Source organism: Neolamprologus brichardi, chromosome 11 (assembly GCF_056152115.1).
Source record: "Neolamprologus brichardi isolate AB-2024 chromosome 11, ASM5615211v1, whole genome shotgun sequence".
Taxonomy (NCBI): domain Eukaryota; kingdom Metazoa; phylum Chordata; class Actinopteri; order Cichliformes; family Cichlidae; genus Neolamprologus; species Neolamprologus brichardi.
This window is the reverse complement of record NC_142114.1, coordinates 2,232,032-2,260,000: the sequence shown is the minus strand read 5'-3', so window position 1 is coordinate 2,260,000 and position 27,969 is coordinate 2,232,032. Positions and strand designations below refer to the sequence as shown.

General features: G+C 41.3%; 1 protein-coding gene across 3 annotated transcripts in view; it reads left to right on the top strand.

Annotated features, from left to right (window-relative positions):
- Positions 1–27,969, top strand: part of vps13b (vacuolar protein sorting 13 homolog B) — a 297,453-nt gene that overhangs the window by 136,394 nt on the left and 133,090 nt on the right. For all 3 annotated transcript variants that reach the window (XM_087847951.1, XM_087847953.1, XM_087847952.1), the window contains exons 23-27: positions 11,961–12,195; positions 14,651–14,868; positions 18,681–18,884; positions 23,726–23,897; positions 26,628–26,742. In XM_087847951.1, coding sequence (XP_087704077.1) covers positions 11,961–12,195; positions 14,651–14,868; positions 18,681–18,884; positions 23,726–23,897; positions 26,628–26,742 — 944 coding nt within the window. The remainder of the gene's footprint in view (positions 1–11,960; positions 12,196–14,650; positions 14,869–18,680; positions 18,885–23,725; positions 23,898–26,627; positions 26,743–27,969) is intronic.

Genomic DNA, 27,969 nt, shown 5'->3' with positions numbered 1-27,969 from the left:
CATAAAGTGAAAATGTCTGGAGATGCCATCAGTACAGTAATTAATCATTATAATTAATACTTAACGTAATTTAGAAAAAATAAACTGTTCACTTTACCTTCGTCTCAGTCTTATTTGAATATTCAAGCTTATGTAATGTCTTATGCCTCTCAAATATGAACCCAGAATAGCAGCTGGACAAACAGAACATGTTTCTGTGTGGAGTCTTATGCTCTAAAGTCACTCTTTTCACCATATTTGCCTTTTTTAATAGGACCAACAAACTATGTTAACATACATTCCTAAACACAGCTTATCTGAATCCGAGCCCTCATATTGCCACACTCTAACCTGTGATATCTATTCGATTTAAATTATGTACTGTCCTAGCTATCTCAGTTTGTAAGAGTCTTACCTGTTTAGGAATAATAGATGACACATACAATGAAAAGATCCAAGTCATTATTCATAAATAATTAAAGCACCATCAAAAAAGTAAAGAGACTGTCCGTGACAAAGTCAGGCAGCTGATATTGAAAACAGAAAAACTTGCTGGCTCGTAGACAAATGGAGTTTACACATTACCTATGCTAATTACTTCTTGGATGAACAGAGGTCTCAGTCTTTCACTCGCTTAGAGCAATAAAGCCAGTGTCCACTGCAACATGCATGATGGACTCAGAGTGTTCTGTCCAGCACACATCATCCTAATTGTGCATGCTTTGTTTTTTGGTAATGTAATATGTTTTTCTATTGTTTTTTTTTAAATAGTCACTTGACATTGGGCACTGTTGTAAATGTTACGTAGGCTGGAGTAGCGTGAAATGTCTACGAGTGGCTCCTGCACTCATCCTTGGAGCTTTCACCCACAGCTTTTCTTTCTTCTTGTTCTTCTGGTCATTGCTATTTACCACATCTCCCGAGCTCTGCGTTCTATGTGTTTACTCTCCCTCTTGTTTTCTACTCTTCTCCCCCACTGCTCAGCCGTAGCACTTTTCATCCAGCCATCTCCCCTTCTCCACCCTATTCTCCTGAGGACACCCATGTTCTTTTTTGGCTCTGATAATAATTGCAAGTGATCAGGATGGTGATTCTATTTCAGGAATTTTAAAATGATTCCTTCTATTTAACACATGAATGTGTTCAGCACTGGCAACAGAGCACGTTGTTACCAAAACTGAAATGGGATCTGCTGAAACAGAGAGACCGTTGCCATGGAAAAATGAAGTAACACTGCTCCCTGCAGCTGCCATGCATTAATGAGTAGGATACTTTTTGAGAAAGAAAAAGGGGGAAAAAAGCAGTGGGGTAAAAAAGGTAAAGCGGTGGAAAGGAGAGGGAGGTGTAGGAAGCTGGGAAGAATACTGGATAAAAATGGGAAGAAGCTGAGGTTGAAGGCAGGAGGAAAGTGAGAGATATACAGAAAGGAGAATCATGTGCACTGGATTTGGTGTGGCTCAGATCAAGCTGGCCAGATGGTTTCCATGAACAGGATCTGACCCCCGGATTGAGTGCTTTGTGCAGGCACATTACTTCATCCTCTGCCCCCCTCCCTTCATCATATCATCCTTCCATTCAACACCTCATCCTCCCTGTCTGTCAGAACCCACAATTTCCAAGTGATTTGTAATTACAGCTTTAATTTCGGGCCACTTTAAACACCATGTTTCTTTCAGTATTGGGGAGATAAATTGTTAGCTTTTAAACTTGACAGTCATCTTACAAATCCTGAGAGATGCTGGCTCATCTTAATCATAAGCAATTTGGTAGATATGGCATACTAAAAATAATTCAGGCTTCTATTATACAGTAAGTCTAAATCCATATACTAACATTTAGCATGATAAATCTGAGTGCAAAAAATAAATGTTATCATTTTGCAATAATTTAAAACGGATGTGCTTAAAAAAAAACAAAGCAAAAAAGAAACAATTTAACTAACCTGTTATCACCTCACACACGAAACCTACCCACACACTCCTTAGAGTATTTGATCCCAAACAATATGATGTCAAATAATATATTTCACATTTATTAGCATTCAAATAATACATGCACACATTATGAATGAGGTACACATATTTTACATATGAGAGGCCGCGATGTAATAGAAAATGAATTGCTGTGTTTCAGCATATGAACAGCATATGAAAATGAATAGCCCGCTATAATTGCTTGCAGTTCCTGATTGTTTAAGTGCTGATTGGCTGAGTGCAAACAGAGAGGGAGGTTAATGCTAAGGACAGAAGGAGTCTCTTCTAATATTAAGTCTCTGCAAGACTGTTCAGCGATTTGAGGATGACAGCAAAAGAATAAAGAACGAGAGAAGGACTGAAAGCGGCACAGGGTGAGGTAGTTAGTGAATATGTAAGAAATACAAAAAGAAAGTATCGCCTGATCTAAATCAAGAGCCCACAATGCAAAAGTAGATGTCATTGGCTGTTTACCCAGTGAGAACACTGTGCGTGGGTGTATGTATGCACACGTTCACATCTTGACGAGTGTGTGTTAATGTGCATGTGTGGCCAGAATCCCATTCCATCATCTGCCGCTGTGTCAATACACTAATGACCTCAGAGCCATTATAGACGCACTCACATATTTGACCCTCTCACCGGACTGTACTGGAAAAGCGCTTACTGAGATTCTCCTGTGTTTTTAGCCTCTTGAATCTCAGCAGTTTAGAGACTTGGAACTGATTTTGGTTGAAAAAACCCTCCTGATACACTACAGCGAGTACAGATGTGCCACAGGAGCTGCAATCGCTGACAGAATTGGGATGTTTTAAAATTGTCATAGAAAAATGATGTGCAGTTCATGCCCTGATCTGCTGAATATGTCTTGGAAAGCTAGTTTGGACGGGAATCGGGTTAAATTGATGGAGCACACATCCACCCTTTGTCTTGGGACAATGAAGGAAGCCGTGCCAAACACAGGTCGAATCAGATCATTTGGGGTTTAGAACAGCCCGGTTTGGCCTGCTTCACTGGGTCACACTGTATAAATCAGTAGTGGTGAAAATCTGCCAGAGTTAGCCCTTGAATCCTCTTTTCATCTGCAGTCCATCACCATTTGATCCAACTTGGCCTGTATTACATACTGCATAACATTATCACAGCCACCTTGACTCTCTTCAGTTAGCCAAAGCCAAAATTGTCTGGGTACACCGTCACCACTATAGATAAACCAAGCCAAGCTTGCTTTTGGCCAAACTTTAGTCAACCCGTGTTTATATCTGAGGACTTTGCTCTAAGCTGTCAGTTATTCCATGAATCTTGCATCACTTATAATCTAACCTTTAGGCAATCTCTCTCACCCAGAATAATCTAGCCCATCCTTGATGCTGCTCAAACATCAGCGATGTATTCAGCCTTAATTTGACAGGGTCCCACTTATGCTTTTTTGGAGGTGCCACAGTTGTCCTTTTGTGTAGGTATTTCACTGCAGAAAATGGTTTTTAACCTACTGGGTCCATGCAGTCCCCCAAAACCTTAAAAGCATGGAGCTCAGTTGTGCTTGGGTTGAATATTGACTAGCTGACATATAGACTAGAACAAGAAAGGCACTGACACCCTTCACCCATTCCAGAGTTCACCAGGAACAAGAGAAGCACGAAAAAATATCTAAAGTATGTAACAGTGTATAGACAGTGGCGGCAAAAATGGATTAATTATTGAATTGTTTTTTACTTCAGCTCTTTGGATGTTATAACTTCACTCTCTTCCGTGGGTGACTGAGGGATCAGCAACACTGATAGGTAGGGTAAGGCTCAGGCCGGTTCTACCACATACTTTGGACACTGCCTCCATCTGGCAACAGATGCTTTCTGCAGGTAGATGGACTGTTTGTAGCTCCATGCAAACTGCTAGCATTCTGCCAATGGAGAACCATGTTCAGCCCCATCTGTACTGGCTCACCATGCTGAGGTGGTGGAGGGGTGATTGTTTGAGATTACGGGTGGGAGTAGGTGAGGCGAGCCAGACCAGCCGCGCTCCTAAGGCCACTGTTGGATCAATAAACGCAGCGATCAAAGTCGCAATTAACCCACCGCGCTAACACAAACAGCTGGGCTAGCAGAAACAAACAAAGCCTTCATGTCACCTAAAGCGTTTATTTTTGCAGATTTCCACCTCGGCCAGGGAGACCTCCAGAGCTTGTCAGCTTCTGTAAGCAGTGTTGGAAGAGAGGAATGCAGGGCCACATAGATGGCTGGCTGCCTAGCCCGTTGTGCGGTGCCAGCCCACGATCTTATTGCTTGTGGTGGCATGTGGGTGAGACACAGCCTATCTGGTGTCAAAAGGCATCATGCTTAAATGTTTTTTCTCATGAAGATCAGGAAATAAATCTGCTCTCTGAGGTTTACAAGCAAAACTTCTATCTCTGTCTATGTACCGCAAGATACATCTGCGTAGTGGAATCTTCAGGTACACACATTAATCATGTTAAAATGTTAAAGATCCAGTTTGTATTATAACACCCACGTTTTGACTATTGTTTTGGGGTTTTGTTTGTTTTGGTTTATAGCAAACAGAAAATGCAGGAAGATGTGAAGGAGGAAGGGGAGCAGAAGGTTAAGAGTGGGTGGGTGGGGTAGTGGGCTCTGTGCTCTGAGGACCTTCTGTTCATCTGACCGGCCACTTAGGAAACACAGTGTCCCGTCTGGTGCAGGCACAGGAAGATTACATTTGGAGAGGTATCAGGTTTTTAAAACAAAGGGATGTGTTTTCCGTTTGCTGCCGATCCTTCCACTGAGATTTTTCTGCTCCAGAGTTGCAAATGTTTTCATTGGGGATGCTGAGAGGGTGTTTCTAATTTCCTCTCCTCTATCTCTGGGTGATTTCCTGTGTGTCGTGGCTTTATTATTGTGTGTAGAAAAATAGAGGGAAAAATCTGTCGGTACGTACGTGTTTAAATGTGCGAGTGTGTGCGCGTGCGGCCTTCACATGTTGTGGGTCTCTCTACAGAGGGGTGATCTTGACCTACAAAGTCTGTGGTCTGCTAAGGTCTGTACAGAGTTAGGGCATCCAAGTTTCTCTTCCCTACAGTGATATGAAAACAATAAGCCTAAGAGCGGATTTGTACAGCACCGCAGGACTGATATCACACGTATTTCATTGCCTGGGTCGAGTTAGGTGAGGGTGACAGTAATTGCTTGTAGTGCTTGCAAGTACTCTGTTGCATGACTGCTGTGCTGCATATGTGTACCATATAATACGAACAGTACGAAATATGGTACTTTCATTAATGGCACTCCAGGAAGATTCAGACAGCTAACCCATTCATACAATGGAGCAGTTCAGTTTTCTAACATCTTATCTACATTTTTAAATACTGAGGGTAAACAGTAGCAATGTATTTTTGCTTTGTTTTGTCATGAGTGCTAAAATTTTGAATCCCTCTTTTGGACAAGGCCGATCTCTCGTTCCTATAATCTGTCAGTTCATGATTGAAACATATAGCTGTGTCTATGAATGATTATCGGTGAGTAATATACTGTCTGCTGCGCTTCTAAGTTGGTCTTAAGAGTAGACGGGCTGTCCTCCATCTAACTCACTGTTCTGTCATTTACTGGCGAGGCCCGGCAGATCCTAAGAGCCTCCTGTGGTTATATAGGCCATTTCCACATGGCCTCAGCCTTTTAAAGCTTGAGTGTGTTTGGCCCTCAGCTTCCTCTCTATTAGAACCTGCTCTGCTGGAACCAGATAAACCATCCTCACAAAGACTCAAGGGAGAAGTACGACACAAGACAGATCATGCACTCCCACTGCTGCTCAGAAGAGCATGAAGTCAGGGATGCTTTTCAGGGGTATTAAGACCCAAAGATTTGAAACAGGGTCGGCACATGTGGCTGTATTCTGAACCCTATCTGATGGTGCGGAGAAGTGATCGGGAATAAAACTGAGCAGAGCTTGCTGCGTGCATGACACACACAAACACACAACCCACGAAGAAGACCCCATTTTTAGAACTCTGTGATCTGGTGCCAGATAGGGATGAGAGAAAAGAAACAAAGGGAAAAATGTATTTGGGCATCTTAAAATTTAATCAAAATAACCTCAAAATGGATATACTTCCCCTTTTTTTTAATGTTTTTAGCTTTTTGTCTTTTTTCTAGTAGTATTTACTCTTGGCTGCATGTGGCCTCCCAGCCCAGAACCTACATTTAATTATGGTTGTGTATTGTAGATCAAAGTGTAAGCAGATCCTTGTTCATTTAGAGGGCTGAGAGGAAGGGCTCAGTACCTAAATCTATGGATAAGCGCTGGTCACCTAATAAATAACCAGGCTGTCACTCAAAAATTCAAACTCTCTGGGGCTTTTTTACTGAATCTTGTTTGTTGGCATCCATACTGAGACTTGAACAACCTTTAAACTGCTAGTTTCATGAAGATCATTCAAAGTGACACGTCCCCACATTATTTTCAGCTAGCTTTGTTTCCTGTCAACCCACTCAGTCTCATTACTGAATGGCAGAGAGAGAATCTTGTTGCATATCAGAGATGTGCTGAGACAAATTCATCTGTGTGAGCACAAGTAACAAATGCAGTCTTTTTCTCTGTGTCAGATTCACAAAGCAGTGTCTGCGCTGGTGTACGTATGTAAAAAGAGGCGATCTTATGCACTATTTTTTGTGGAGAATTTACCGTCAGGGCAAGCTTGCAAGTTGCAGCAGCCATTCTGGTGAACTGAACAGAAATATCATCTTTTCATTGGCTCCCTATTGAGACCAGAGCTCAACTGATGACCGGGGCCATCCTGTCAACTTCAGAGTATAATCTTATCCCAGTAGAGCACTTCTCTCTCATAAGCAGGCTTGCTTGGAGATTGTAGTTTCCAGAAGTAGAATGGGAGGCATTCGCTGTAGCTAACAGGCCCCTCTCCTCTCGAAGCAGCTCCCAGTTTGGGTCATGTCCTGTTTGTGGTCTCTCTATGCTCTCATTTTCTCTATTATTTTCCCCTGACTGAGCCTGCTTGTGCCAGCAGTCTTTTCGTGTTCATTGCACCCTGCCAAGTTTTTGCTTATAGGTTTGATTGTTGGGGGTTTCACTTTAATATTGCAAGGTCTGAACCTTACAAAAATCTAACACCTTGAGCTGACTGCTGTTGTGAATATTTTTTTCCTCTTAAACCGCTTTTCATTATGAATCTTTTCTTTAAGTAGCTGCTGTCTGCAGCTAGCAGGGGGGATGTGATCTATGATTGTGTACGTGTTCAGTTTTGCAAGAGAACATGCAAGCACACAGTGTATGTGTGTGCATGCTTCTGCAAATGTTTAAGTGTGTCATTTGAGCATGTTTTCACAGTAAAATCCCTGCACGTGCAGCCTCATAAGGAGTTGATTGGCTTCAGTCTCGTTTCTTGTTTAACTGAGATTTCCTGGTCGAAATTGAAAAGTGTTTTTTTCACATTAATAAAAAAAGTTTGTGAATGTGTTGCAAGTGATCCATGTGATCCGCGGCCCCCGAACACGCACACACAGATACTCAAATTGTCCGTCAGTGTTATTTTCCTGACTGAATCTGTTATTGGAGGCAGTAGGTAACTAAAGTATGGTCCCAGGTTGCTGAGCGTTAACTCCATTTGTTATGTTGAAAGATTTTGTTTCACTTTGACAGGACATGATGTCATTGGACAAAAGGAACGGATAATTATGCATCTTTGATTTCTCTTTTCCCCACTGAATCTTCTATAATAATACAGATATTATATGAAACCATCTGCCATTCTGAACTTTGGCCCAACTTGAATATGAATCTAAATTTTAATCCCTTTCAAACACCGTCAGCCCTATTTATCCATGTAATAATGAGAAATAAATGTATAAACTACATGGCTGTTGAAGCATAAGTCATACACTTTATTATTTGTTGTACCCGAGTCATTTCCAGGGGCTATCTGTCTTGTTTTTGCTGCAGTTTTATTCCACATTACCCTTAAACCCAGTAGGGTAAAGTTGTGTAACAGATATTCCACACTGCAATTATGCCTCTGGCTTTCACATATTATTTGTGCCCATTTCTATTTTTAAATTCATTTCAGAATTTTCCTCTAGCTGCATTTGGAAACACCGCCTTTCCACGGGTCTACACTAACAGAAAATAAATTTCCACTATCCTATTTTGGATAAAAATATAATTTAGTTTGCTGAGCCTTGTGGCTGGCTGGTGAGTAGTGAAAATGTGGCCCGCTGCCACCCAAGCATGTGACGGAACATAATGAGTTTTAGGGCAGCCTGGTATTCCTGTCAGTTTCCTCCTGTCACAGGACATTGTGCAAGTCTCTCTCTCACACACACAAACATACATGAACTTGGCCTGGTCCTCAGCTCGTGGGAGGGGGACATTGTCGCACACACTAACTGCTTCCAGTGCTGTGTTTATTGGCCTGTTACAGAGCTGTTAAACACAATTGTGTGGGATACCAAACACGACCCTGCACAACCTCAACTGCACTTTTACACCTGAGGTTGAGACATAAAACACATACATGCTCTCACTTTCCACTTTGACCTGTGATTACGGGCAACATTTTTTGTGTGTCTGTTGCCATGTCAACCATAACCATGAACACCATGATTCTCCTCTCACGTCTCAACGCAGATTTTCCACCTTGAATCAATGCATGCTCAGCAGCGAGAGGGACAAAAGGACAGAGGCATGGGAGGTTGGGGTGATGGAGGGATAGAGGGCTGTAGAGTTGGTCAGAGGGAAGAGATGCTGTCAGTGGTTTTGGCAGTCATAAAAGCAATGATGCATATGGGACATTCTGACCTCAGACTATTTCTCTCTTGGATCTGTCAGCACTGCTCAGCAGTTCCAGTGCTCCCCTTTCTTGCCCTTTGTTGCCCCTGTCGTCTTTGTTTGGATACTGTATGTCTGTCTCCCTGTGTGTGTGTGTGTGTGTGTGTATGAGTCACAGCTCAAGCATTAGACCACAGATGGGGGGCTTTGGAAAGGTCTGCGAGGTGACCAGGGTGACCTGCTATTAACAGTAGCACAGAGAACTGGGTGGAGGATTGCCGTTCAGTTCTGAGTTCACGTTTCTAATAACGTGACACTGTCGTAACAGGATGGTCACAAGGACAGGCATTTACGATTCTTTTCCAATATGTTCGCTGACATTTTAAGGCCATTTCAGCAAAAATTGTTTGGCATCAAAGTTTCATATGCTAAAACAGTCCCAAGTATTTTATATTATTAAAAAGAACAGATTTAGAGCAGCTTTAGAAGTTCTTGTTATATTTTGATCTTACTGGAGATGTTTGCCCACTTTGTCTTGGATGCAGATTGAACACCTGACAGCGCTGTGACCCAGAATAAGTGTGTATTATTAAAAGATTGTACTTGAACTCACAAGACAGCTACCAACCAGTACAACTGTTTTCTTTTGGCATAGTAATATTTTCTCTTTTGTGCTATCATCCACTTTCGGGCAACTGGGATTCCTCAACAAGTCCTCACTGGTCACCAGAGCATCAAATGCTCTTTAGATCCAAACCTCATCCGCTCATGAAAAAAAGCTCTTTTGCTTTAATCACTGTCCCCCTATGGACTTGTACTGTTGTGTACTGTTGCCATTGGTAAATACAACATGTTTGTTTCTCTGTGTTTGTGGCTTTTAATAACTGTCATCAAAAGGGAATGAAAGGAGAAAAGAGCCAACCAAAGATTCGTTTTGTATCGCCCAGATTTAGGATTGTTGTGACATTTTCTTTTCCATTACATACTCTGCCCCTTGAAACATTTTGTGCTTTTATGTATAAACATCTAGAAATCTGTCGTCATCTGTGAGATATTATCTGTTTATTGTTAGTATATTTCTGTGTAATGTGGCAAGACTATGACTGCTGTACACCTGACATCATCGTTGTGTTCAATCATAAGCACTTTAAAATCCTCAGCAAACACCATTATAAGCTGCTGTGTTATTTGTTCACATTCACTGTAACAGATAGGTGCCTGTGTTTTTCTACCCTGTAATAGTCACAACTACTCTTTTTAAATGAACAAAAATCACCTGCTTAATCATTTTTATTACATAAAATTCCCACAATTCTACAGATGTTTCCTCTCAAAAACACAAACATATTTCCATTGTTTTTTAATTTCACTGAACCTATAATGATTTATGTTCATGATATTTTTCTCTGATTATGTGTAAAACCTTAATTCCTAGAACGTGATATATGGTGACAGATTCGGTCAATCATCAGGCACTGCTTGGTTCTGTAATAGTTATTTACAGTCTGTGTCTAGATGGCAGTGTTAAAAAAGTAAATAATAAGTAAAATGTTTATATTGATAATTACTATGATATTGTACTATTGTGTACTTACTCAGAAATATGATATACAAAATCCCTTTGAATTATAATTGAGCTTCGTTTTACATTAAATCAGCCCTGAGATCATCCAGGTGCTTAATCAAACTGTCACATGATGTGAACTCAGTGATTTCATTTTTTCTATCACACGGTGATTAAAACAAACTCATTCTCTGGATTCTAGTTATTATAATAAACTTTGCTGTAATGCTTTTTTGTTGACATTACAGTATAGGTAACTGAAGTCATTGCTCTTATTTTTTCTGTTTCCTCGTGTTCCTTATACCAACACACCCATCAGCCAGTACCGTTGTTCTGACGATATTTGATGGTTGAAGACTTTGGCACATATCTGTTTATATATATATATTCAAGATGTCCAGCAGGATAGCATTAGCCTCAGGCACCGTCGTCAAAGTGCAGGCCCGAGTCATGGTATTAAAGCCGGCACTTTCCGTATGTCAGCCTGCTTTACAGCTTAACCCTGCTTAGATCTGCAACAGCCCAGGCAGTGTCGGTGATTTTTTTTTTCTCTGCGTGCCAGCTCTTAAAAAGGCCAAAGCTTATGTGTCACTGTGCAAAAGTGTTCCCATTTCAAACCACCCTTTAAAGAATAATCAAAAGAGGAAGCAGAGTATGATGAAAGTGTAACCATATCTCTTCTTCTCTCTCTTTCTCAGTGTCTCACTCTCCTCCTCTTGATCCTGCTTTCAAAGTCTTTTTCTCTGTCTCGCCTTCTCTTTCACTTCCCATGAAAACTTGGAGACGGTTTCCAGGCCCGTGCAGTTATAGCCAAAGATCATACAAGTGCATATGCAAATTTTGATGGTGTGTGTCTTAATGTGTGCGTAACGTGTTAAGATATGCCAAATATATCTTGCAGTATAACTTGCTCATGAAGCCAGTGCTCATAGAGTATCCACCTCTCTAATAAGTGAGACTAAAAATAAGTAGAAGTAGTCTCTCTGACAGAAGTGAACACACATCCACACACAAGTATCTGGCAACACCTGCTGTCTGCCCCCTGGACCCTGCACCCCTTTGCTTTTCATTAACTAGGCTAGTAAATCAGTGAGGTTATGGTAAAATGGAAAAACACAAAGCAATATTGTTGCTCAAAGTTGTTGCTTGCACTCTTGCCGGCTACTGCTTACTCATCTAATGGCTTCTGATTTTTATTTGATTTGTTTATTTATTTATTTATGTATTATTTGGGACATTGTGCAGCTGGGACTGATCTCCAGTGCTTTTTAAAAAGACTTTAGTATTTAACTGACGAAACCTCAAAGTTTTTTGTTTTTCTGTTTCAGAAAATCACAGTGGTTTTAAATGGATGCTCAGAAAAATGTAATGTAATGTATGTAATGTGCATTTTGTAAGATGGTTTAGTGTGTGTGACCAAATGTAGTTTTTTTTTCCTTTTTTAAACCAAGGAAAGTATTGTTCACCATGTTCAGGCTTTTCCAGCAACACCCAGAATGTTGCACAATTTTTTTTCTTCTATTCTTTCCATCACAGTCCAAGTTCTGTAATACTGGCAAAAAAACTGAACTTTTGTGCACTTGGATGGCATAAGACAGGTGCTTGTTTACTGATCGGGTGAGGCTGAATTGGCTAACATGATTAATGTTCCCCTCTTTTTTCTGCCTTTTTTCAAGTTGGAGCTGCAGCCCTGCTGTGTGTTCCTCCCCAATGACAGCCTCCCTTCTCCGAGCACTATCATCTGTGGCGACATTCCCGGCACTGTGCGTAGCTGGTACCACAACCAGACCTCCATGCCTGGGACTCTGGTAGTTTGCCTGCCTCAGATTAGTATCCTCAGTGCTGGGCATAAGTACATGGAACCACTACAGGAGCTCCCCTTTGTGGTCTCAAAGCCCATCTTGGAAGAAGGTAGGTTTTCATACCACATCTAATGAAATCTAAACTTTCATTAGAATTATTGAAATACTCTGGGACATACATCCAGATACACAGTGATGTCAAAAAGAGTGATTTCAAAGCTGAAATTAGAAACAATGGTGGTGATAGATGCATAAGCTAAAATTGGAAATCTTGGGAATTTAATCCTATTTAGTGAGAAAAAAAATATGACTTAATCACTTAAATAACTCATTTAATTTTTATTAATAATTAAAATGTATGATTTCACAATAGTAATAGCATATATAATGTCAATTCATCATCATTATAGTCTTTTCAACACTGAGCAAACCTTTGACCCACTGCTACTCATTTACCATGACAAAAGACAAACAAACTTAAGTAGCGCGACTTTGAGAGATAGATCGTGCACATGTGGTGTGCACACCTGGTGGAGTTGACACAAGCAACACTTAGATGGTTGAGCAATGTTTTCTCTTCAGGAGGAGAAAAAAGGGGGGGCACACTTCTTTTCTCCAAACTTTTTAATGACATCAGCATTGGGCATGCAGTTGTTAAAAACAGAGGAGAAAGAAAAACGACAGCAAAAACAGTGACATCAGCTGCCTTGTCAATGTTGCAGTGAAAATTAACAACCCATGCTTTTAGTAATTCATTCCTACTCTTTGAAATGGTCTTCATCCCTCATATTCAATGCTCGGGATCAAAGCAGCCTGCCAAGGGCGTATTGGTAAAAGTGCACTTTGTGGCCCTGTGATAATGAACCTGTTCCTCATGCCTGTAAGATGGTACTTCCAGGGTCAGCAAGTTCATTGGTTCAAGCACTCCCATTGCTGCATGCTGTTTCAGACTCACAGATTTAATATAAGGCCTCAATTTATACTGTGTTTGTGTATCTGGTTAATGGATGTGGCGTAATCAATTATAGATGAAATAACTATTCAGTATTCCTTTTCTCAGGTTTTCCATTTCACAATAGTAAAAGGTTATGTAATGTCCGAGTTTTTTTTCATGTGCAGTAAAAATGTTTTTACTCAAGCCACACCGCTGTCTATTTTGTGGATCCCATATATGGTGGACAATTTAAATAAGTGGATTCCTAAAGGTATCTTAGAATCAGACTCTGTCAAGATTTGGCAAAGCTGCCCTCGCTGGGTTTTAACAAAAAGGAAGAAAAATGAGAAGAAGGCCCCCACGTTCCAGGTACCTCAGAACTTGGGAATGACATCACTCCTGAGTAAGCTTGTTCCAAGAAAAGCGAGGAAAAACAGGATTTGTTTTGGTTCTTTGCAAGGTAGAGCGATTTATACATCACTAGCTATACAATATAATACTTGATTATGGGGCCTTAAAACCAGTGCTGCAGCACATTCAAAGATAAAGCCCGGTCAGTGCTCTGCTTATTTAGTTGAGTCACAAATACAGTTTACAGTTTTACCTCGATTTACTTTCACTGCCACCATCTTGGATTGTTAACTCGGGATGGGTGTGGGTGCTCCGACTTTCTGGGTGTGAGATCCAAGTTTAGGGGTTCTGGATTCAAATTCTGACCGAGAATTTGGAAACACCATTCGTTATACGGTGGAGTAAACTGCAAATAATAAAATAATACAAACTTCTCATTTTTGTTATATGTATTTATGCTGTTACCAATCCACAGCATTCCACATGCAAAGTTTAAGTGGCACAATATACCAGGTGATGACCTCGTGGTGAAGCGGTTCACACATTTATTTGGCAAAGTTGCTGGTTCAATTCCAGCTGGAGCCATAAATCATTTTTAGGGTTGTGTCAGGAAGAGCGTACAGCAAAAAAACACTCTGCCAAATGAAACATACGGAGCTACCCGCTGTGGTGAGCCCTCGTGACCAGGGAGCAGCAAAAAGTAGCTGCTTCTTCCTGTAAGAAGTCCAAGCGAGACCTTAGCTCATAGCTTATGATTCATACTAGTTTTAAACTATACAAATATTGAAAATAGACGTGGTTACACTGAAGAGACATTAGCAAAGTTATATTCAGCGAATAAATCTAAGTGACAGATTCTCTCAAAAAGGGAACACAACACAATCCTTATTGCCTCTAGAGACCAAAATATGCCGAATTCTGTGCTATGGTGTGACACGTGTATATTGGATAAAACTGTTGCCTTTCATATGGCATAAACAGTATGGCAGATTTGTAGAAAGATGGTCTATTCATGTCTTATGGAGAACAATATGTACAAATCAGAAGCACCTAGGTTAAATGGGATAACACAGAATCACATAGTTTTCCAGAGACCATAGTGAGTGTGATAATCACTCATCCTACTTCTTGACCTTTTTCAGGAACTTTCTGAAATTCTTGGCTTGTGCTCTTTGCCCTCACATCACATAATGTCTGTCATCCTTGCATCTCTTTGCCATTTGCGATATACGTACTTGTTTTCATATATCGTTTGCTTTTCCTTTATGTCTAACTCCAGGTGATGCCTTCCCATGGACGATCAGCCTGAGTCAGTTCAGCATATACACATTGTTGGGCCAGCAGCAAAGCCTGAGCCTGTTGGAGCCGATGGGCTGCACTTCCACACTAGCTGTCACATCCCATAAGCTGCAGAGCTCCGCTGAAGGAAGGCACTCCTTTGTAGTGTGCCTCCATGTTGATCTACAGCCCGTCCACGTCAAGTGCTCCAACCCTCAGGTCAGTCAGACAGTCTTCGCAGTCACAAAGTAGTCATTAGAATTACATGTATATTTATACAAATCATCCCCTTGTAAACTTTCCTGAAATATGAACGCACGAACGCTGGCAAGAAGATCCTGCCTCCGCATGATTTTCTGATATAGATTGAGTCCAGTAAACAAACTGCCTCATCTTCTGAACTCGTATAATTTTCATGAAAATGGAAGTGTAAACATGAGAGTGTTGCCTTGTTTGTTTTGGTAAAACATTTTGAGGTCTCAGTCAAGAAGAGTAAGGGATTGCAGTACTCACCATCATTGTTTTACAGCATGTTATTATGTTTTAGCGAGACTGTGATGAATACGGACGTACTGCAAACGGAACATGTTTGTCTCCCAGTTAGGTCCCTGTGTTGTTTTTCATTTCTCTCGTAGAATCACATCTACATGTACCATTACACATGTTTTGTTTTTTCACAATTGAATTAGCTGTATTGAATTAAGTTCCTCCGTAAACACTTAATTGGGTCAACCTTTAGAGCGGTCACACTGTTAAATGTCTTCGACCACAGTGATGAGCCATGGTGATATTGAGGGGAATTGGTACCAGAAACGAATTAAAGGCCTTAATCTGCTTGCGGTAAAAATTTTCCCAGAGATGAGAAGAACTTTACTGAGGGAAAGTTTCTTTTCTTGCTTCTCTGTTCTCCCCGTCAAGTATGCTGCTGGTGTCTGGCAAAGCCGGGGAGGCTTATTGTGATTATATGATGAGTCATTATTAGTTTTTGGATGCCATTATAATAAAAAAAAAAAATCGTAATTCCTTTGCTCTGTCATCCCATCTGCTCACCTCCCTCTTCTGTGTAAAATTTCTGACTTGAGGGGGGTAATAAGCTAATGCAGTTTTAAGTCTCACTGCAGCTTTTTAAGAACTGCTGCCAGAGCAACCCCACCCTCGCCAGAACAAAAGAGACCTCACACTACTTGATCGTCTTTCTAATTAGCGTTGCCATCTGGGGGAATATATATACGGGGTTGTCAGAATGCTGCACAGTTACTGTACAATAAGTACAATGGTTGTTGGATTTTGGGGGTAAAATTACATCTGCCGTTTCAAAACAAATAAATTATCACAGCGCTGATTTTGAGATATTAATACATTTAAAGTAAACAAATAGAAGCAACAAATTTGGGCCCTTAAATTTCCCCACGGCTACTCGACTGCATGTTTGTCACATTAAGTCAGATTTTCCATTTCCATTACATGATGGATTACTTCATAGCACTAACAAAAGTATTTTTAGACAGTGTGGTGAAACAGTCGAGCCTTCAAGCAAACACCGTGGTGCGTTTTCACAGGTAGCAACTAGTATCGTAGTCGTATTTAGTATTTTTATCTGTGACTGTGACAGTACACGTGAAGATGCAAATTTCCTAATGAATTTTGGATTGTGCAGGTTCAACCACGTCCGCAAAAGTGTGAGCAATGAGAAACCAATACAGTCCATATGACACTTGTATGCCTTTCAGTCTGGACAGGAGGAGTTAAACGTCTCCATATTACTTCAACAAACTGACTGACTGGCTGTCTGAAAGTTGGGGTTACTAGTTGTGCTTTAACATTATCAGGACCACCTTGGAACGAGCGTACACACCGCAACTGTTTGCTTTAACCTTTGGCACATAACTGTGCAGCATTTCAGTGAACAGATATGCACACACCTGTTCCCGTGTACACAAGAGTTACCACACATACTCAACAATATGTCATTTTTGTGAAGTTTCTCTATAAACTGCTGCTAGATAAAAGGATACAAACACTCGCCATCTGCATGCTGTCCTGTCCCTCTCCATCTGTGTGTTTTTATGAATGACTGTTGGAAGCCTCTGTTCAGTCTCCAGTTTGTAGTACTGCACCCTAACAGGCCTCCTGATCTGCAGATGACAGGCCTTTGGAGAATCCAGGCCTCCAAATGTTCCCCAACTCATGAAATGTTGCATCTGTATTATAAGCTCATGTAAGCGTGTGTGTGTGTGTGTGCATGTTTTTCATGGCCCAACCTACCCTGATAGCAGTAGCTGAGCTAAACTGTCTAACCCTGCTAAGCAGAAATATCAGCAGCAGCAAGTTGACATAGGACAGGGTAAATAACAGAGGGAAGGTAGGAGATGAAGAATGAAGATCAATGATGAAAAGTTGGATGGAAAGGAGTTCAAGCTCCGCTTAAGTTTCATCATAAAATTAAGGACAAGTCTTTATCCCAGATGCTAATACAGAGGTCACGTAACAACCCTGTCATTCATTTTCGTGTTGATCTCACTGTGCACACATTTTCCCTTTTTTTCCCCTTTGCTCAGCAGTCTTCAGTCTTTTCTTCCACATCTGCTACTGAGTGCAGTAGGCCTTGTTGTGCTTGATTGGAGTTCCAGGCCCCAACTCTCAGAGAAGGGAGCACGGTGCCGTACCTCCCCTGCCGGCAGTGCAGTTTGGTTGGGTATGGCAAACAGCTGTTGGCCCTGTCCCTGGACAGCGGCTGAATCGGCGTAGCAGCTCTTCCTGGACATGTTTGAAATGGCGCAGCTGTAATGTATTGTGGTGCTTCTAATTTGATTTATGATTATTTGTGGAAGACCTCCCTGCAATGTGTGCGCTAACAGGAGAGCATGTGTGCGAGCGAGACTCTGAGAGTAAAAATGTGCTCAGAGTCTATTTCGTATGTGTGCTCATGTGCCTGTGCACCTTTAAGTTTAAGGGACCCTCAGTGGTGGGGGCTGCGGGCTTAGCTGGCTGCAGAAGCGAAGCATTTGAAATCCAGAAATTAGCTCACTGTGAAAGCGTGTTGCTTTTCTCCCTTCTTTCCTCCTAAAAAGCACCAAGTGAATGCATGAATAACCGAAAGCATCACATCACATTCCCCTGCTTTCGTCTCATGTTTTCCACTCCTTTTTTTTTTTTTTGGCTTTGTTGTTGTTTAAAGCTAAGGCTCTTTTCAATGCGAACACATGATAAATAGCTGAGAACACTTGACGCAGAGCCTTCAGTTTTTCCTAATCGTGGTGAGTTTTTAGCAGGAAATTGATGACAGAATTTAACTTTCCTCTGAGGGTGTTTCTTTGGAAGTTTTGTTGTTATGGATAACAAATTGCACAGTGAAGCACGTGTGTAAGCATGCTGCGCCTCGCAAAGTGTGACCCATCGAACAGAAACACCAACGCATAGGTTTTACATCATTTTTGTGAAACGAGGCCTCTCTGAGTGACAAGTACAGAAGTATGTTAAGTCAGAGAGTGAAAGAATGAGAATGATAGAAGTCCATTTCTGGCTAATATTTCCTCTTTCTCCCTTTCCTTCTCTCTCAGCTTTTACTAGGTTTAGTGTCACATAACAACAAAGCTGCCAAGCCAAATCATGGTAATGGCCTCAGAAGTCAGAACTACATGAGAACTCCCCAGTGCAGCTGTTTGAGTCAGACCTTGGCAAAAAAAAATATACATTTGAATTTGGTTTTGACTACTTGTGGTGTGTTAGGGTTATCTTTTGAGGCACTCAGTTGGCACAGAATACTTTTCAGAGTATAGAAGCTAATTGGCAAAACTAAATGATACGTGTTTAATATGTTCTCAGTTTCCAAACAAGTGCTGTTAAACAAGGAGATGATGCAACATAGTGATAAACAGTCCTCACTTCCCATTCAAAATGAGTGTTTTTCCCCCCAAACAGAGAAACCAAAAATTGTTTCGCTGGTAAACTGTCTTTATAATTGTTTTCAACCATAATTACAAAATACAAACTAACGTTCTCTGTTTATCTCTGCTTGGTTCACCCTCCAGGTTCAGTTGTTGTATGAGCTCTTCCTCAGCTGGAGCTCAACGTGGGCTCGTCTCCAGAGGCATGGCATTTTGCGTCAGACGTCCAACATCCCAGACCCGCCTGCCGGTGCCGCTCCATCCTCCCCTGTACGCAGCAGCGCTGGCACCGCCCTGCCTGACACCAGCACCTGCAGTCCTTCTGCAGACTTTGGCTCCCCCACTGAGGTTGGAGTTTCTCACAGTTACACTTTTTATTATGTCAATTCAGAGTTTATATGAGTTATGGGAATCATCTGCTCATCTACACTGTTTTTGTTTTTTTCATCCAGACAAACCTCTTTTCATAATCGGGGGGAAAAACACATAAAATTATCCATTATTTCATTCACTCATTCATTCAGTTGAATGTCTGTCCATGCATAGCACTGGCTTAGTCACTTATGAACTTTGCCTTTGTCAGAATCAGTGTTCCAGCTTTAATGTTGTGTTACTTTTTTAATGTGCGACCTAAAGACAGCCTGCCAGCACCCATCTTTTCTCAGCTAGCTGCTGTGAGTCATGCAGTAACAAATGCCATTTAAGCCATTGTTGTATACATAATTCTGGTGCTGATTTACAATTTTAAGTGCAAATATTGTTATTTTATTGTTATGAGTAGCTGAGTCACTCTTAACACATGTGATTTGTCAAAAAAATGTTTTGTTTCTGGAAAAACTTTAGAGGTGGAAAAATATAAATCACTGCTTGTGTTTCTTACATGATTTTTTCTCACTCGGTGAGGTTTTATACTCAAGGCTAGGCAGAGAGTGCTGTTTGATTCGTTTAAGCTCAGCCTTAATGGAGGATAAACTTGCCTCTTAACTGGGGGAAAATAGTTACCTGCAGTTACATTTTTTACTCAGATTAAAAATCAAACCCAGACATGAGTTTGAAATGTAGCAGTGCATATGCATGTGCAATAACGAAGGCTATTAAAGTCATATTTTCTTAGGGAGTAGCCTCAAATATAATTTTTTCCCTTTTGTCTCTAGATGGTTGTGGCAGTTATCCCATCTTTAGTTAATGTGGCAGGAGTTTTTCCTGCTGTGTAATACTGTTGCAGCAGCAATCAGTGCTGGGGATCCATGGCCTTGGGGCCACCAGGACACTGGATAATATGTCTGTGTGTGTTTTTGTGAAGCATAAATGTAGCATTTATAAAAATGATAGTGAGTGCTGGTCAGTGTTGGCATAGTGGAAACTAGTCTAGGCTATAATAGTGTTTGACCAGCAGCTCCCTGTCGACACTGTGGGGCCCCAGGGATCGCAATACAACCACCATACTGGCCTAAGAGGCAATAGTGTGTACATGCTTATGAAAAAAAGTGTTTCATATGTCAGTGTGCATCTGCGCCTACATTTGTTTCCTTGCTATCGACATGTGGGTGTTCTTGCGTCATTTGTGGAACTTGGAGAAGTGGCAGCAGTTCAGTAGAACTGTGAAGAACCTGGTATAGTGCCTCTATAGCAAGGCCACAGTGGCCCCTGACAGCCCACTTGTCACTGTTTACCTAAGTACAAACACTGGTAGAAGTGTTTAGTCCTCTGGGAGGCCGAGTGATTGAGCAAGAATGTAGGAGCTGTTTTGATAAGTCTCAGCAGTAGTGGCGGCAGTCTCCCCCCAACACCCCACCCTTTCTTTCTCTAGCTACATTCACATTACACCCACAAAAACCTCTGCCCTACTGTCCTCCCAGATATTTTCTTCCCCCTTTGTGTAAAAATATAAAGCATAATATTCATACTTCTGTATTTTGTAAACAAGTGTTCTACTAGTATTTATTAATTTACACAACATAGTATTTAATAAACAGACATTCCCCTTTCAGCCGTTTTATTGTTTCGCCACACTTTTCTGTTCATCGTACCTTTTAGCTCTCTTTCCTCTGATGATGATTTTAATCTGTTGAGATTATTTTTACAACTTTTGTCGCCAACTTGTGTGGCTCGCCTGACCACCAGTAGTTTACCTGCACTATTAGGAGCGATGATTCTCTAATAATGACTCACTACTTTAAGGCAACAGTGTTACATTTTCCAAGGGGGCAACTTCTGCTAAGTTTTGCTGGAGTTGTTTGTTAGAAAGTAAATAGTTCCTGCATGAAACTGGTCACAACGAGGTTTAAAAGTTTAACCAATTAATGATTTCTGGAAACACTGCCACTGTGTTTTAAGAATTATTTGGTACTTTGAGCACCACGAGGCGAAGAAAAAGCAGATATTTCTACCATTAGCAGTCAAAGATCCAGGTTCTCTTCTTTTGCTTTCTCCATGTCTGTAATTACTTGTCACCCTATTCTGTCTTTCCTCCATGTGCCCCCAAGCATTCTGCTCTCCCTCTTCTTATTCACTGCTTCTCTATCTAAAGTGGTATCAAGCAGCACTCTTATTTCTTTCTGTACTATTTTCAGTCTGAAAGTTTCCTTTTCCTCTCCTTCAAATTATCCTTCCACCTGTGCCTTAGCCATTCTCTTTTTTCATAATCATCCTTTACTTCTTCCTTTGACACGTCCCAGCCTGCTGTTGTCTTCCAATGTTTGGGTCTCTCTGATGAGCAAAGACAAACTCTGCAGAGAAAATAAACCCGGATCCTCAGCCCGTTTATAGCACAGAGGCCCAGGAATTAAACTGTATACTTTACAACTTGGCTTGCGGAGGTGTGGGAAAATACTTCTAGAAAGTGTGTGATTGTTTGGGGCCCTGATCTGGCAGTTCAGGGACGTAGCAGAGCCCACCGTCACCAAAACCACACCAAGACCTCACTTTGATAAGACACTAAAAAAAGTTCAACTTTTACCCTGGCTTTTTTTGTTTGTCAGTTAAAAAAAATAAATATCATTTTTATTTTTGAATTCCCCTTTTTCACCCTTAAAGATGCTTTTAATATGTGTTGTATAGTTAAAGTCTAACTTATTTCCCCCCTTGTTTAAAAATTACAGTACCTGTACTAAATTTTTTCCATGTTTAATAATATATAGACAGTACTTTTTTCATGCAATTTGGCATGGCAGAAAAGAATGACATTAAAAAGCTCATAATTACTTGTTACTTGTGACTGTTGTGGTTTACACGAGGAAAAGCTTTCTAAAGATGACAGTAGTAGTTCTGGCCTGGAAGCTTTAAGCAGTCGAGTGTCCAATGCTCGCACACAACCACGCTGCAGTACATGGTGGTTGGTTCCCACAGCGCCAGCAACTGGCTCCTGTTTCCACACATGATGTTACAGAGACTAATCCTACCAAATGGTTAGAACTGTAAACTAAACAATCCTAACCACACACACACACACACACACACACACACACATAGAGAGAGAGCCATATTTTGACTTCATCTCAACAATAATTAGTCCCCAAATGGCAGTTGACACCAGAATATCTCTCATTGAGACTGACTGAACACCATTACTGCTAGTCTCATATTACTCACTGCCAATCAGCGATATTACACACTCAGAAAGACGGACGCACATTCACATATGTGCACACATTTGCGGAACTTGACAGATTAGTTTGATGAAGACACTTAATGATACTTTTACAGTCATTATTTAAGTAATTTAAACACAAAAGATTTAGTGTAGTTAGCACTGTGGCATTTATGCAATAATGATGGTATTTAAGTTCCCGATTTTCAGTGGGTTTCATTGTTTATTTAGTTACATAAGTGTATGTATAGCTATTTTATCAAAGGTAGGAATTAAATCCTCATCTTCTTAGATAAGTTCACGCCTGTGTTTTGTTGCTTTCCTTTTCTCACAGTGTGAACTAGTGTGTGAAGCACATGCTTCTCATCAGTTCCTAGTGGTCCCCATACACTGTGACGTTGCATCTATTTTTGAATCGACATAATCCTTAATTTATTTATATTATTGTCATCCGTTCTTATCATGCTCTGCTGTCAACCAGCCTTAACTGTGTGATTAAATTAAATTTGCAAATTAGTTTCGGGCCCTCATCCCTCCCCCCAGCTGTGGAAAGGGGACATAGTTTCCTCATCTGGATCCTCTTTACAACACTGTAATCAGCATAGCAGCTGTGGGGTTTCTAATTGAGATGGTTGATAACCTCCTCACCAAACAGAGCCACAGTTGATAACCATGACACAATCTGTCATTACCACACTGCGATGGGAGAAGCTGCGGAAAAAATGAAACTCTTAATTGCAATATTGTTTGTAGGCTTTTCACTTTCCGAGCGATCCGCACAGATACTGTACACGTTTGGAAAACATATTTACCAGGAAGAGACTGAGACATAAAACTGTCCCCAGTGCTGTCATCTTCGTTGCATTGCCAAATCCCCAGTAATGAGTTGAGAGCTCACAGAAGGCATCCTGCTCCACCGCATCCTGCTTGCTTTTCAGCTTCACTCTCCCCCCCTACCATTCCCGCCCCCACCTCCGGTCTTCACTTCCCATTCTCTCCCAGGCTGCAAGACGTGTGTGTCCTGGCGCACTTGAGTGAAAGGAGGCCATGTGGGTGCTGGTGGCTTACTTTGGGGTTAACACCGGTGACAGCTTTGCACAATGCACCCCCCCACCCACCTCCCGACATACACACGTTTCTCTGTTCTGCGTGGGGTTCTGCTCACCAGACACTGATGTCATCTATGCACTAAAAGGCTCAATATTTGGTGGTTGCTTTGTTATGGCTACATGCACAGCGACAACACTTTCAAACATACACATTCACCAAACACATGGACAAACACATGCACTCAAGCACACAGTCCTCGATGATGATGGGAAACAAACAGGAATTTTAAGTTAAATGCTCTTTGTGTTTCTTCTTCTTATTTGGTTGTGTTTAGTTGTTATATCTTTTAGCAAATTATGTAGTATATTGGCTGAAATGTGCTTTGTAATTGGCTAATTGACATTTTAAGTGACAGGCATTTCTCTCCTTATTTTTATTGGACAAATATCAGAATTCAATATTAATGTGTGAATTACATTATGGTCCTCAAGTTTGTTGGCTGGTTACCATTTTATTCTGTCCAAAAAACAGTTCTGCTTTGGCTCTCTAGGGCGACTCGGTGACTGCAGGAGATGACGGTCCGTTTGCAGACACGGTGACACTGGAGCAGAAAACTAGCAGCATTGGTGGAACCAGTGGGAAGGTCAGCCTTTGGATGCAGTGGATGTTGCCCAAGGTCACAGTTAAACTGTTTGCTCCTGATCCCACTGCCAAAAAGACAGGTAACTGACCTTAACATCATAGTCACCGCGGTTTCTCTGCTGAATATTACAAACTTAAGGTGTTAAGTTAATGACTTTCTGCTCTAAACACATGATATGTGTTAGATGTCTGTCTGTGTGTGTTAAATAGCTGAAAAAGAAGCAGGGGAGCATTAGCATCAACAGCACCACATCCGACTACACAAAAACATGTTTAGTAACTGTTATTAAAAATGTCTGTGAAGGTTCTCAGTCATCCAGCTCATCATAGTCTAAGGAGCTTTGCGTCTGGACTTCTTTAAGTTTCTTGAAGACGTTTCACCTCATTTCATCCGAGAAGCTTCTTCAGTTCATCCCAAATACCAAATTAACAACGTAGTGTATGCTGTACAGTGTAGCGAGGAATGCTCAGACCTCTACACTGGAAAGATCAAACAGCCATTTCATAAACGCACAACAGATGACTCACCTCGACAAGACTCGGCTGTTCATCTACATCTAAAGGACAAAGGACATCCTCTTTTGAGGATGCCAATGTTCACGTTTTGGACAGATGGTTTGAAAGAGGAGTGGAAGAAGCCATCTATGTCCACTGTAGACGACCATCTTTGAACAGAGGCGATGGTTTACAACACCAACTGTCTGCCATCTATAATACAGTTTTGCGATCCCTTTTCAGATGCCTTAATGCCCACTCACATCTTGGGCCATTTGACCTCAGAAAGTCACATGATAGGGTGGGGCCAGGTCACCCGAAACCTTGGCTGATTGTGACCCACACCCGTTTTTACACCTTGGCTTGTGTGATTAGGCAGGGTGATTAAGCATCTGGACTACCCTGAGTCCAGATGCTTTTCTTTCCAAGCTCCTTAAAATGTTATCGAAATTATACAATAAAACAAGTGTAAAAGAGTTGGAAGGTTTTTCATGAATATGTTTCAGTTTGATGGCAAAAGAACCAAACGGGACAGACGAAAAGAAAAGAAAAAGTTTCATTTTGCTGTGTATGAGAGCAAAACAGTATTCAAAGGTTTTCTATATTAACACTTAAAAGGATCGGTGCCTGCCTGCTTTCTCAGTCATATGTTAAGCTCTAAGAAGGGAAAGGCAGCTGGAGAGAAGGGGGGTGGAGGGGAAAGATAAATAAATAAATGGGTGATGAATCCCAAGCGAACTGCCTCTTTGTCCCTTTAAATTTACTGGGGCGATGAAAGGCTAGATTCACCTTTAATTGGTGGCTGTAATATTTAGCATCTGCCAACCAGATCACCCAGCTTAAGGTCTTTAATAGTGGAAATGGAATGTTTTTGAGGACCTCACAGAGATGGTTTGATTTAAAGACATCCTAAATAGGCATTACTTTGGATTTGGGCTTAATATGTGCCATCTGAGTTGCAAAATGATCTTACCCGTGGATTTTCTGTGTGCAGCACATTAAGTATTTAATTGAAAGCAACAATTGTGCGCATGCAGTTTTTTTTAGACGCTTGTTATCACAAATGCATTGTTGGAGATAAATCGCATATAAGACTGCGAAAAACTGTTATGATGTAATGTTTTTCAGCTGCAAAGGAAATCACATTCTTGTCTTTCCAGAGAAATGGAAAAATAGCCGTTCCAGACGTATTGGTTTTCCGGTATAATGTTATGCTTTTATGTGTTGGAAGTTTAGAGGTAGAAATTGAAGCGTGAGTGTTTAGAGGCTTTTGCTGAAGGCACAAATCAGTGGTACACGTTCTGCCTTTCAAGATGAGCCATTCTAAGATGAAGGGACTAAGGGTTTCCAGTACTCTCACAGGGTGGGTTTAGAAAACTCATATATCAATATCAGCACTGTGTTGGAGACTATGACTTTTTGAGTATCAAACAACTTGGGAGAGGTTTTTTTCCACGCGGTATCCACAATAAAGCTGAAAAGCCTTGTGTTTCAATATTAATAAGCTATTAGGAACATCTACATTTCTCAGAGTTACCACAAGGCAACAGTACAACAGCAACCATAGTTTCAGATGTACAATGTCCAATTTCCCAAGCTAGTCTGTGATTGTGGGACTTTCTCAGTGGAAACAATGAGAGCGACTCAACAGTTAAGCTCACAAGCTCGGTTCAGTACAAAGTTAATCAGTCCTTCTATGAACCTTACTCACTTTGCCTGCAGTGGGTGAATTTTGTTTGCACACAAGGTGCTCAGAGGTACACACATGCAACCTTAGGAATACACACAGGAGAGTCCACATGCTTTTCAATATTGCGTAAATACACATTCACCCTCTCTTTCCTCATTAAGACAGATTGAGGGTTCTGGGGCCAGTTGGATATCGTGTTAAACTGAGAAGATGCTTTGCCTTCTGAAATACAAACAGAGCACTGAAACACAGCCAGGCATACCAATACAAATGCTGCATGCGTTTGCACATTTTTCTATGTGCGTGTGTGTGTGTGTATGTGTGGCTTCAGTCTTGATCAGCAACACTGGTCTAGCTTCAAAAACACACTGAGCATCCACTGTGCAGGAACTGACCACAGCAGCCGGATTATGGCCAAAGGCAAGACCTGGATAGGCTAATGAAATTCACTCGCACAGATTAAACTTCCTCTCATGCAGTCCAAGTTCAGCTGTAATGCCTGTTTGTGAAGTGCTAGGGTGGCCACAGAATATTGCAAACTAAGAGTTGATACAAATTTGAGCTTCTTGGTAAATGTATGTCTTTATTATTATATTATATTCTCTTCTGTTTTTGTCTTTGCCAGAGATCTGCGTCATCAGTGAACTAGAAGACCTGAGTGCCTCTGTGGATGTCCAAGATGTCTATACAAAGATCAAATGTAAAGTTGGCAGCTTCAACATCGACCACTACATATGCAGGTACGAGGGGATCTACTGCATGTAAAGAGACAGAGCAAATTAAAGGAAAAGCCTGAACCCCTGGCACCTTACAGCAAGGATATCTGATGTTCTGTTCTGTTGTTGACATCTTACAAAGGAGCTTTGTTGATTTTTCCTTGGATAGGTCTGCATAGGTTTTTCCCCCCACAAGTTTTTAGCCTGGAAGCTTTTGTAGTAAATGTTGTAAGTAATTTATGTAGACTCAACTGCAGTAAAACCTGGGATCCCACATTTATCCTCCAGGACAACATGCAGCCCCCTTACGCTTGTGCTCTTGCAATCCCACACACACTTTTACCACCAGTACTGCCACTTTGGTCTGTTCCCACTTCTGCTCATATAATTTTCTGGATTATCGCCTCAACGTCCTTGTCTTTCCAGACAGCTGTTGTGGTGTTGACCACAGACTAACAGACAGATGGACCGACTGACTAGATAGACGCGCTGAATGGATTCTGGGCCGGCCCAACTCTGACTCACAGAGCGGTAGTTCAGTCAGTCCGTCAGTCATTTTCTTTCTGTCTGCGGTGTCTGAATTGATTCACAGAAACATTAACACGTTGTTAGGGGAGGAAAACCACTGGGCGACGTTCCACTGCATCTTTATGGTAATCTCTTCCCATGTCAAGTTACAGTCACAATGGGCTAATTTAGCTCTGGGTTCTGAAATGATGAAAGAAAATACTGTAGCATGGAGGAGCTTGAAATGAAAGTACAGATTTTTTCCCATGCCCCACATACATGTGTCTCCCATTAATTGAAGAGGGACTTTATTTTCAGTGTCTAAATCCTTAGTTTTCTCTCTCCGTGCTACGATCTCATACCTCGGCGATAAACTCAGCAGTTCCAAAGGCATGTTTTGTACGTGCCTGAAGTCTTGTTCTGTTGGGAAGAGACCGCTTAGCAGGAGGCAATTCCCCCTGTCTCTGTCTGAGGAGATAATGAAACAGCGATCTAACACTGCTGCATGTTGCATCCAGCGGGCAGACTATTTTTGTGTGTATTTTGCAGTGTACGTTCATAAGTGTCGGTGTAGATACACCCCTGTAAGTGTCTCATGCTCTGATCGAGCCAGACAGCGAAAGAGAGATTGATCTTCATGGGCCCTGAGCCTGTACTGGACCCCATCATTAGCAATCAACGGTCTCAGCATCGATATGATAATAGCTACCGATGCTGATTTGCCAGATTTTAAAATCATCTTAT